This window comes from Papio anubis, chromosome 20 (assembly GCF_008728515.1).
Source record: "Papio anubis isolate 15944 chromosome 20, Panubis1.0, whole genome shotgun sequence".
Classification (NCBI taxonomy): Eukaryota; Metazoa; Chordata; class Mammalia; order Primates; family Cercopithecidae; genus Papio; species Papio anubis.
In genome coordinates this window covers 14620986-14633429 of record NC_044995.1, presented here as the reverse complement: position 1 = coordinate 14633429, position 12444 = coordinate 14620986, and the positions used below count along the sequence as shown (strand labels likewise).

At 50.5% G+C, this 12444-nt stretch overlaps 1 protein-coding gene across 20 annotated transcripts in view; it reads right to left on the bottom strand.

Annotated features, from left to right (window-relative positions):
* Positions 1 to 12444, bottom strand: part of POU2F2 (POU class 2 homeobox 2) — a 111340-nt gene that overhangs the window by 22469 nt on the left and 76427 nt on the right. For 11 of the 20 annotated variants that reach the window (XR_002518827.2, XM_031660280.1, XM_031660281.1 and 8 more), the window contains one exon: positions 7386 to 7568. The exons of 2 other annotated variants lie outside the window; for them this stretch is intronic. Coding sequence is in view for 17 of the 18 variants with exons in the window: in XM_031660280.1 (XP_031516140.1) it covers positions 7386 to 7568 (183 nt within the window). In the remaining variant the exon portion in view is untranslated. 7 more of the 20 variants (XM_017952929.3, XM_031660285.1, XM_003915610.4 and 4 more) reach the window with 2 other exon arrangements.

Below are 12444 nucleotides of genomic sequence, written 5' to 3'. Positions count from 1 at the left end.
GGGATTACAGTGCGCCACTGTGTCTGGCAAGAAGTGTATTTTAAATGTTTTCGCCACGAAGAAATGATAAATATTTGAGGTGATAGGCATGCTAATTAGCCTGATTTGATCATTCCACAATGTATACATGTCCCAAAACATCATATTGTACCCCATAAATATATACAATGATTATTTGCTAATTAAAAAATAAACTAAAACTCAGCCAGGTGCAGTGACTCACGCTTATAATGTCTGTACTTTGGGAGGCTGAGGTGGGAGGATCACTTGAGGCCCCAAGTTCAAGACCAGCTGGGCAACATAGTGAAACCCCATCTCCACAAACAAACAAAAAAAAATTTTTAACTTATCCAGATATGATGGTGCATGCCTGTAGTCTCAGCTACTCGGGAGGCTGAGGTGGGAGGATTGCTTCAGCCAGGAGGTCGAGGTTGCAGTGAGTTATGATGGCAATAGAGCAAGACCTCGTCTCTAAAAAAATAAATAACTGCATAGATAAAACTTAAAATTAAAATGAGGTCAGGCTTTCTGACACTCTGAGTAATCTCAGTCTGTCGGATGGTGGGACGCACTGCCTGGGAAGGGAGGGGTGCCTGCCATGGAAGCCACCTGGGTGAAAATCCTCACCTGGCAACAACAGTGACAAGGAAACGCCTAACCTAGGGGAAGGTTAGACTAGTGGGGTGCAAGGGTCCCTTCCAGCTTGGAAACTCAGGGGTTTGAGCATTGGCCCTGTCACCTGCTTCTTGCTGTGTGCCTGGGGGAAGCCACTTTCTAGGTCTCAGCCTCCTTAACTGTATAGGATCACAATGCAAGGTGTTATGCAGAGACCTGGGCCTTGGAGCCCAGAATCCTGACTGCCCCTCACACACCTCAGGCAGTTCCTTACCCTCTTTAAGCCTCAGTTTCCTCAGGTGACACCACAATAAATCTTACTTCATGGAGCTGTTAAAGGAATTAACTGAGACAATATGTGTAGAATGTTTAGCCTGATTCCTGTTCACTTAATTGGTCCTTCATAAATGGCAGTCATTATGACTGAGTCATTTATCAGGGCCTCAGTTTTCTTATCTGTAAAATGGGGATAATAATGTCTAATGTTTCAATGGGTTGTTCTGAGGCCTGAGTAATAATATCTAGAAAGCATTTTGGAAATTACAACATATCCCTCAAAATGAGCATTTGCTACCATTGCCCACCTCATGTCACCACACTTGACTGTGAGCTCTTGAGAGTGGGAACCCAATCTGGCTGAATCTTCCTTCCTTCCATCTGTCCATCTGTCCTTCCTTTTCTTTCTTTTTTGGAGACAGAGTCTTATTCTGTCTCCCAGGCTGGAGTGTCATGTTGCAATCATAGCTCACTGCCATCTTGACCTCCCATGCTCAAGCGATCCTCCTGCCTCACCCTCTCAAGTAGCCTGGGGGCTATGGGCATGCATCACCACACCTGGTTATTTATTTATTTTTTTTTAGAGATGGGGTCTCACTATGTTGCCCAGGCTGGTCTCGAACTCGCCTCACGCCATCCTCCTGCTTTGGCCTCCTAAAGTGTTGGCATTATAGGCATAAGCCACTGTGCCTGGCCAAGTTCATTCTCTTCCAGACAACTAACGACTTTCAGCTCCTGCCCCGATACTCTGCTGAGCTTCAGCCTCAAATATGCATCTGCTTAGTTAGTGTCCCCATGTGGATGTTTAATAGACTCTCCAAACACTAACATGTCCAAAATGAAACTGCTGGCTCCCTACCCCAGCCTTCCAAAACATCCCACTCCTCCCGTCTTCCCCAACTCAGGAAACCACGTCATCACCACCCAGCTGCTGAAGCCAAAATCCTAGGAGTCATCCTTGACCTATCCAATCAATACAAAATAGCAACCAGGACACCCATCCTCACCCTCCTGGCTCAAGCCACCCTCATGTCCCATCTGTATGCCTTCAAGGACTTCCTACTGGGCTCTCATTTCTACTCCTATCCCCTGCAGTCCATTCTATGATTAGTACAGTCACTCCACTAGGGCAAGCTCTAAAGATGGGAGTAGGGGTCGAGGAGGTGGCCATTCTCCAGTGTGGGTTCTTCTCTGGACCCTCAGAGGTTGGCCCTGTGACATGGAACCCAGGAAGTTGTGGAGATCAGGGCAGAACACCACAAATGGAGAATGATTCAACAGGGAGAAAAAAAAATACCTACATATGGACTGCATGTTGTATCACATGCTACCTTATGCTAAAATTCCAGGACAGACAGGCAACAGCAGATCCCAACCCCAGAACCAGTGGGAGCAACTGGCATGCCTGGGCCAGGCTCCTGTACTCCAAAGCCCTGTGGATGAACTGACCACACACCTCCAGGCGGGCAGTTTTGGCTGGCCTGGTATCCACTGCCCTTTCTTCAACTTACTCAAGCAACAGAACCCATCTCTTTCGGGGGTTACACTTTCCCATCTTCAAGTCACGACGTCCAGATAGAGCTGAACTTGCCTTCTCTGGGGTCGAGGGCAAGGACTCAAACCTAGCCAGGGGACATGTTTTTGTTTGTTTGTTTTATTGAGACAGAGGCTCACTCTGTTGCCCAGGCTGGAGCATAGTGGCACGATCTTGGCCCACTGCAGCCTCCACCTCCTGGGTTCAAGCAATTCTCTTGCCTCAGCCACCCAAGTAGCTAGGATTACAGGTGCATGCCACCATGGCTGGCTAATTTTTGCACTTTTAGTAGAGACAGGGTTTTACCATGTTGGCCAGACTGGTCTTGAACTCCTGACCTCAAGTGATCCGCCCACCTTGGCCTCCCAGAGTGCTGGGATTACAGGCCTGAGCCACCCCACCCAACCCAGGGGATGTGTTTTATCTCCCTGAGCAGGATAGCTACAAATCTGGAAATGCTGACACTGATTATGCCTGCCCTATAATGAAACAGGGAGACAGACCCCTGGAGCTGGGCCTGATATTCCAGGCCAGGCCTTTTCAGTGACCTGAGCCAAATATTCCTGAGTCTTCTTCAGCCACCTGGACTTGGGCTTTGGCTCCTCCCTCCCAGTTCATCCATCCCTATTTGTGCCGCTGCAGCCTGCCCTGCTTTCTCACTTTGCACTTGCCATTCCCATGGCCTGGAAGCCCCTTCCCAGCAAACTCTTTCCCATTCCCCTGAGTTCAGATCCCACCTCGTCCTGAAAGCCTGGACAGATGTGGGTCCTGATTCCCTCAGACACACATCCCATTTCTTTTCCCACATTCCCATCACACTTAGTTGGTTTCTTTGGGAAACTTTCACTCGCTAGGTCCTAGCAGCCTAAAAGATTTTGTCAAGCTTTATTTGCCATTGTCCGATTAGGAAAATAGGATTTTTTTCCCCCTACTCTCCAATAAAAAAATGATGTTTTAACTGTTAACATAAGTTTTCAATCAATGCCTGCCCTTACCCCAGACATTCTGAAATACTTCCCTGGAGAGGTATCTTTCCTACCCTTGACTGAAAATCTGCTGCAAAACATCCCTCACTGATTCGGTAAATATCCACACAGCCCCCTCGGTAGAAGACGTCACACTGAGCAATGGACAGACAAATTATAAAACTGTATTATAATTGCCCCTTCATCTGTACAAGCTAGGAGATTGCAGGGAAGGATCCTGCCAAACTGTTTAATCAGCATTACTCTGGAAGCTGACATCAGAGGGATGGAAGGGGGACTTTTCCTTGGTACTTTATATCATTTCAAAGGGACAGCATTTATGAGTGTTTTTTACTCTCTTTCCTGGGCTTCTTAGTATCTTTCAAGTGGAACATTTCTTAGTGGCTCACTGATGTGCTTGCTCTACTGCAGGACAGGGAGCCCCTCAGGGGCAAGGATGGCTGTGACTCACTCCTAAGTCTTCAGCTTCCTGCCATGGCCTGACACACAGGAGGCCAGGAAATGTTTGTGGAATGACTGCAGGATCAGAGCTTAGCAGGCATGAGAAGTGGACTGGGGGTGGAGGGCATGAGATGCAGCCCGGGAGAGCCATCCAAGCCTAGGAGCCAGGGAAGGCTGGAGCAGTGGGTAGGTAAGTCAGGAAAAGCTGGTCCCTCTGAAGCCTAGGCCCGGCATGGTGCCCATAGGAGGTGCCGTTGTAGAAATGATGTCAAAGGGCAACTCAGTTTGTGAGAAGGAATTCCCAGAAAACAAACTTGGCCCAGCTTCGCACTTGTTGAGGACAGAAAGGGAAAGATCCCAGCTGAGGGGAGCTGGGGAAGGAGGAGTGAGAGGAAAGGAGGAGGGGTTTAAGGAGACCTTGACAATCAGGGCCTGGGCTGGACGGCAGGTGGTAGAGGCTCAGCGTGCTGCTGCTGGGTCCCTGGGGAGCTGGGGGAGGTGGCTCTAGGAATGCATAGGCAAGAACGTCTGCTGCTTACAGAGGTGGTGGCCTGGCTGGGTCTGTGCTAGGCTGCCCTGTTCCGCCTTCTATCCTCTAGTCTTTGTTCCTTCAACTGATATTTCCTCGGACAGATTCAGGCACAGCTGGAGGGAGGGAAGTCATCATGACTTCCCAGAGGTGTGGACTCCTAGGCTGGGGCTTAGATGAAGAGGAACTGTCCAGGTAAAGGAAGGGAGCAGACTTCCACAGAAAAGAGAGAACAAGATCAGGGCCACTGAGATGTGAAAGAGCCTAGCCCCAGTGAAGAGCCCCAAGCCCTTGGCGTTGCTCAGTAAAGGGGTGTCTATGCTACGAGGCAAATGGAACACCTGCTGCTGGAGTCTCTGGTGGCCGGGGTGGGAGGGGCTAGAAACCATGTTCCGTGAAGGACAGCTAAAAGCAGCAGCCGCGGATCATGTGGTTAGAGCCCTGGACTTCCAGGCCGGCTCTGCCACTCCTGCTCACATTATAATCTGGGGCAGGTCACTTTGCCCCTTGGAGCTTCAGCTGTGGGGAGTATTCATGGGTGCAAAGAGGCCATCACTGGCATGGTGCTTGGAACAAAGGTGGCACCCAACAGACTAAGTTACTATTACTTGGAGAGTCAGGTATTGAAAGGCTATGTTTGGGCCGGGCACCGTGGCTCATGCCTGTAATCCCAGCACTTTGAGAAGTCAAGGCGGGCGGATCGCTTGAGCTCAGGAGTTTAAGACCAGCCTGGGCAACATGGCAAAACCCTGTCTCTACAAAAAAATATGTATATATAAAAAAATCAGTTGGGCGTGGTGGCATACACTTGTAGTACCAAATACTCAGGAGGCTGAGGTGGGAGGATTACTTGAGCCCAAAGAGGATGAGGCTGCAGTGAGCCATAATCACACCACTGCACTCCAGCCTGGGCAACAAAGCAAGACCTCATCTCATTAAAAAAAAAAAAAAAGGCTACATCTACAAGAGCCATCACGGAGCCGTGGGCCCAGTTTACAGTGTCTCCAAAGAACCAGGCCCAGTGGAAGGAAGTTCTAAGGAGGCAGGTATCAGCTCAGCTTTAAGGAAAGTCCCAAATGGAAGCATTGGTCAAGAATGGAACAGGCCATTATTGGGGTGAACCGTATCAAGGGAACAGCCTCATCAGGGCTGGACAGCTCCCTGCATGGACAGCATCTATATCTAGGGTTCTGTGGAAGCAGCTGGATGGAGTAAGAGAAAAGCCTTTGGTGGAGCACTCACTGAGGGAAATGCTAGGCTAAGGGAAGTTTAACAGGTGGCTTTGCTGTAGGGCTTCCTAGGACCTTCACTGCCCTGAAACGTGGCCACAACTCTAAGGCTTGTGGAAACCAGACAGACAACATGAATGGGTGACGTGGGAAGGGGTGGACAGGAGTGGGCTGGAGACAGCTGCCCTTCGGAAGAGGAAGCCTACTCAGCTCCCACTCTGCTCCCCTGGCTGTCCTTATGGGAACTCTATTGGCCACTGTTAGGGGTTAAATTGTGTCCCCAAAAAGATATGTGGAAGTCTTCACTCTTGGTGCCTGTAAATGTGACTTTATTTGGAAATAGGGTTGCAGATGTAACCAAGTTAAAATGAGGTCATCGGAGTGGGCCCTAAACTAATGACTAGTGTCCCTACAAGAAAGAAAAATTTGAATACAGAGACAGGTGCACAGAGAGAAGATGGCCATGTGACAACAGAGGAGGCAGAGATCAGAGTCAGCCATCTACTAAGCTACAGAACACCAAGGATTGACAGCATCATCGGAAGCCAGAAGAGTCAAGGATGGATTCTCCCTGGAAGCCTTCAGAGAGAGCATGGCCCTGCCAACACTTTGAGTTTGGACTTGTGGTTGGAGACAATGTTTCTGTTGTCTTAAGCCACCCAGTTGGTGGTATCACATTATGGCAGCCCTAGGAAACTGAGACAGCCACTAATTCATGATTAACTATGGACTAGCAAAAGCTCCAGAGTCGGGCAGGTGATGCAGAACCTCCTAACTCATAGATCACAGGCCCCTTTTTTTGAAAGAGCATCTTGTTGGATGAGCCAGGGGACACGATGAGGGTAGGGCACTCATTCTTATTCTCAGCCTTTTGTTTTGTATCCACATGGTACCATTCACGGGAGTGACTCCTGGTTTCCTTACCTGTAAGTTGAGGACAACAATCTCAACCTCCCAGGAGGCTGTGAACTCCCAACGAGATGCATAGCAAGCACTGCCCCCAACACACCACCAGAGGAAGGATTATGATGTGGGATATTCCTTTCTGTGAGCCTCACTTTACCCTACTGTAAGATGGGATAGCAACATCTCCCAAAGCTTCCTAGGGTTGCTAGGAACTGCCTGGCATGTGGCTGGTGGTCAGAACAGTCCATGTGGACCAGTCAGCCCCTTCCCGCACACTCACTGTTTCTGCATGTCCTTCGCTGCAGGGAGCCTGGTCCCCAGTGGCTGCCCTTACCTGTGCTGTGAGCTGGATGGGTTGGGACAAGGTGAGCTGTGGGGTCCCAGGGGGCTGGCTGGCAGGCTGTGGTGGTGGCAGGTCACCCCCCCCAGAGGAAGCTGGGGGCTGCGAGGTCGAGGAGGAGGCAGAGGAGGAGGAGGAGGAGGAAGTAGAGGAGGCGGAGGCGGCGGCGGCGGCAGCAGCGTTAGCAGCAGCGGCGGCACTGGACTGCTGCACGGCGGCGGCCAGGAGCTGGGCCTGGGCTTGCTGCAGGAGGAGCTGCTGCTGAGCTGGCATCAGTGCCGTGAGCTGTGGGGTGTCGGGGACAGCAGGAGTCGGAGCAGGGGGTTGAAGAGGAGCAGAGAAGGCAGAGAGGGGTTAGTGCCTAAGCCAAGCAAGTAAGGGGACAAGACCTCCTGGAGGACAGAAGAGGGCAAGAGGCAGGCGTGAGAGAGTGGCCATGGCCTTGGTGGAACAGTTCATCCACTAGCCCTGTAACAGATGAGGGGTGGCTGGTTTGTCCCCTCGTCCCCATCCTTCCCTGAGTACTTACCCCAGCTAGCTGGCTGCCCGTCAACATGAGTTGGGCCTGGGGCAGATGAGGCTGGGTCGGCTGAGGGGGCAGGGGTGCTGCTGGGGCTGAATCGCCACTGGGGTCTTCAGCCTTGATCTGGGGGGGAGAGAGGCAGGGTCCGGGACCCCAGAATGTTAAGTGGAGGCCAGAGAGAATGCCCACCTGTGAACCAAAGAGAGGGCACATGTGTGGCAATGGCAATCAGGCTGGCACAGGAGGAGCAGACTGGGGTGTGGATATGAGGGTGTGGCCTGTGGTCCTGCACTGACCGCTGGGAGCTTCAAACCACTCCTCTGGCCTCAGTTTCCTCATCAATCAGATAGGGCTAACACAACACCTGCACCCAAACTCCCTACAGGAGAAGTCCCCTTTGCAGAGTGCTTTTCCACTCCTGAGAGTCAGTTTCCCTGTCTGTAAAATGGAAAATAGTGGCCGGGCATGGTGGCTCACACCTGTAACCTTAGCACTTTGGGAGGTCGAGGTGGGTAGATCACTTAAGGTCAGGAGTTCAAAACCAGCCTGGCCAACATGGTGAAACCCCATCTCTAAAAAAAAAAAATAGAAAAAAAGGAAAATAGTCCCACTGGGCACCTGGGAGGTCAAATAAGCGGGTTCTGGGTCCTACACCCTTCATCTGTATCACACAGAGGTGCATCTCTCTTGCTTTTCTTTTCCTTTTTTTTTTTTTTTGAGACAAGATCTTGGTCTGTTGCCCAAGCTGGAGTGCAGTGGCATGATCACAGCTCACTGCAGCTTCTACCTCCCAGGTTCAAGCAATCCTCCCACCTCAGCCTCCCGAGTAGCTGAGACTACAGGTGCCCGCCACCATACCTGGCTAATTTTTAAATTTTTCTGTAGAGACAGGGTATCATTATGTTGCCCAGGCTGGTCTTGAACTCCTAGGCTCAAGCGATCCTCCTGCCTTGGCCTCCCAAAATGTTGGGATAACAGGCATAAGCCACTGCACCTAGCCAGGTGCATCTCTTATTTGTCCAATGAAGTAAGACTTTGTTGGAAGAAAAGGTTTTCAGGTATAAGAAAAACCACCACCTTGGAACCTGGGCTACAAACTCAGAAGCTCACAGAAATGAGCACAAATGAATGACAGGAGTAGGGGTGGATGGAGGTGGGCTAGAGAGAGTGCCTGCCTGAGTGGAAGTCTTATCTGGCTCCTACTCAGCTCCTGCTGGCTACTCTTTTCAAAATCTAGAACAAAAATACTGGCAGAATAAGCAAAGCACAGCGTTTGTCCTGCACTGTGGACAAGCCAGATGTCGCCCAGGAAATGCCAGGCTTCAGCCTCCGCCCCTGAGGTCCGCAAAGCCTCTCCATGTCTCTCTGAATATGATATGGACACATCTGCACCATACACACAGAACAGACCACCAGCATGGAGCCACCCTGGCCTCTTCCGCTCCTAGGTAAAAAGCCAGACAACAGCAGCTGTTGGCTGAAAGGCCTATTGGCTGAAGCACACACAGTGGTGGGAGAAGGCATGGCCTGATGGATTACATACCCTCAGGCCTAAAGTGGACAGTGGGATCATCCTTCAGCCTGATAGCCCAACACCATTTTGTAAAAGGAAGCCCAGAGAGGGAAAGCAACTTGGGCAAAATGACACAGCGTGTTGGCAGGGGGGTGATATTTGAAATGGGGACACAGAGGCCAAGGAAAGGCCAAATAATAGACAGTGAATGGCATGTCCCAAATTATGGAATATAAGCATTAGAAAGTTTAAGAGCTACAGAGGCCAAGTGTGGTGTAATCCCAGCATTTTGGAAAGCCGAGGCAGGAGGATTGCTTGAGGCCAGGAGTTTGAGACTAGCCTGGGCAACAGAGCAAGACACTGTCTCTTAAAAAAAAAAAAAAGAGAGAGAGAGAGAGGTTAAAAAAAAAAAAGAAAAAGAAAGTGCTGTAGAGATGCAGCATGAAATGACACTGAGTATGAGAAGTCAGGGTAGTGGCTATCCCTGGCAAGGGTATTAAGGGCCTCTGGAAGGTTGGTCGTGCTCTGCTTCTTGATCTGGTGCTAGTGACATGGGTGTGCTAAGTTTCTGAAAGTTCGCAGAGTCATACATTGAAGATCTATGTGTGTTTTTAATGTGTATCATATTTTAAAACAAAGTTTTTTAAAAAACAGGCTGAGCATGGTGGCTCACCCCTTAATCCCAGCACTTTAGGAGGCTGAGGCGGGAGCATCACTTGAGGTCAGGAGTTCAAGACCAGCCTGGCCAACATGGTGAAACCCTGTCTCTGCTGAAAATACAAAAATTAGCCAGGCATGGTGGCACACACCTGTAATCCCAGTAACTCGGGAGGCTGAGGCAAGAGAATCACTTGAACCCGGGAAGTGGAGGTGCAGTGAGCCGAGATTGCGCCACTGCATTCCAGCCTGGGCAACAGAGCGAGACTCCGACTCAAAAATCGCTTGAACCCAGGAGGCGGAGGTTGCAGTGAGCCGAGATCATGCCATTGCACTTCAACCTGAGTGACAGTCGCGGGGCGCTCCCGTCTCAAAAAAAAACTTTTAAAAATAATGTTGAATGCCATGGTAAGTACACTATTCCCTTTTCAGTGCTTTTTTTCTTTTTTTTTTTTTTTTTTTTTTTTTGGGGTGAGTCTGCGCTCTGTCGCCCGGGCTGGAGTGCAGTGGTAGCGATCTCCTCACTGCAAGCTCCGCCTCCCGGGTTCACGCCATTCTCCTGCCTCCAGCCTCCCGTGGCTGGGACCACAGAGCCCTTGCCTAAGCCCGGCTAGTTTTTTGTATTTTTTAGTAGAGACGGGGTTTCACCGTGTTCGCCAGGATGGTCTCGATCTCCTGACCTCGTGATCCGCCCGTCTCGGCCTCCCAAAGTGCTGGGAATACAGGCTTGAGCCACCGCGCCCGGCCCTTCAGTGCTTTTTCATTGTTTCTGGTTATCTTACTAGTCTCTGACTAGTGCTTGAATGTCTTTACCATCTCTCCAATACTAGCTAATCTCCACTTTTATTTTAATTTAATTTTTTTTGAGACAGGGTCTTGCTGTATCACCCAAGCTGGAGTGCACTGGCACCATCATGGCTCACTGCAGCCTCGACTTCCCAGACTCAAGCGATCCTCCTGCCTCAGTCTTAAGTAGCTGGGACTACAGGTGTGCACACCCAGCTAATTTTTGTATTTTCTGTAGAGACAGGGTCTCACTATGTTGACCAGGCTGGTCTTGAGAACTCCTGAGCTCAAGCAGTCTACCCACCTTGGCCTCCCAAAGCGTTAGGGCTACAGGCTTGAGCCACTGCACCTGGCCTAATCACCGTGTTTTTTTTTTTGTTTTTTTTTTTTTTTTTTTTTTTTTTTTGAGCTGGAGTCTCCCTCTGTTGCCCAGGCTGGAGTGCAGTGGTGAGATCTCGGCTCACTGCAACCTCTACCTCCTGGGCACAAGCAATTCTCCAAAATGCCTCAGCCTCCCAAGTAGCTGGGATTACGGGCACTCACCACCATGCCCAGCTAATTTTTGTATTTTTAGTAGAGTTGAAGTTTCATCATGTTGGCCAGGCTGGTCTCAAGCTCCTGACCTCAGTCCGCCTGCTTTGTCTCCCAAAGTGTTGGGAATACAGGCATGAGCCACCGTACCCAGCCCTAATCTCCTCTTTTAATAAGCAGAGAACAGGCCTCTGAGGTTTAGACCCTTCGGCACACAAGAGACTCTGGGTAAATTTTAATAATCATCGTATTTATTTCCGTGGCAAGTGATTCTGGTTTTCCATTTGTGAAATTTCCATTTAAAAAACATTTATTTAAAAAGCTGTCGAAAAGCAAGCCAGTTCATGAGCTAGTAATTGTTGAAGCTGATTGATGGCTATCTAGGGGGTTTATTTTCATTATACCCTTCTCCCTATTTCTGTATCCACTTCACATTTTCCATAATAAGGTGTTTTTTTAAAAAATTGAGCCAATTAACAAAATTATATGTAAATAGTTGCACACAGCGGTCTTATGCCTGAGACCGTGACAGGAGCACATGAATCACTTCAGTTAGGGAAAGACTGAGACAGAAGAGATGGAGAGAAGCTGAGCGGCAAAGGCCAGAGAAACAGGGCGAGTTGTGGACAGAGCCCGAGGCCAGGAAGGGGAGGGAGAAACCTTCTTTCCCTTGGTCCCACTGGCATCCCCAAAAGAAGAAAGCCTGCTGCCAGTCTGAGAACAGAGTGGAAATATCTGATTCAACTGAGGACAGGGTGGGGGCAATGGATAGACGCTGTGCTCTGAGGGCTAAGGCAAGAGCCAAACCTGCCATCAGAGGGTCAAGGAGGTCAAGATCGAGAGCCCGTCTCCACTGGATCCCGTTCAAAGTGCTCAGCACAGAAGCAGGACACCCATTCACAAAGCACTTTTGTCCTCCCCTCTCACGGTGGCAGGGGGGTACACCAGACATGGAGGCAACCACAGAGGCCATCCCATCCGACTGCCCCCTCCCCCCTGACCAATGATACCGAAGAGGAAACTGAGAGGCCCAGAGAGGGGAAGTGACTTTCCCATGGTCACAGAGCAAAGCTGTAGCAGGGTGGGGAGCAGTTCCCAGCCTCCCACCCCATCCCTCAGCCACTGCTGGTCAGGGTCTGGAGTCTTGCTCACACTTTCTCTGCCCCCACATCCAGTGCTATCTTCAAGCCTCTGGACCTGCCTGCTACCCCTGGACCAGGATGGAGGGTGGAGACCGGGGCCCAAGCAAACCCCAAGAAGCCCAGAATGCCAGGCACAGGGCCCCATCTGGATGTGGAATTTGCACTGCCTGGCTGCTTCCGGCCTCCCTGTCATTCTCTCTTCCTGCATCCCTACAGCTATCCTCAACTGGTGCCAGCTCCCCACCCCCACCTCAGCTGGCCACTAAATGTGTATATTGGGGGACAGGGGATGGTGCAGGCCCCTGTTGGGTCAGGGAAGTTGGGATGGGGGCGGGCCTTTGGCTTCCTGTTGTTCATCGCCCTGGGGCTCTGGGGGGGATTTCCCTGGCCACCCCCACCCCCTAGGGAAGGGGAAGGAGCCTGCGTGAGTCACAGG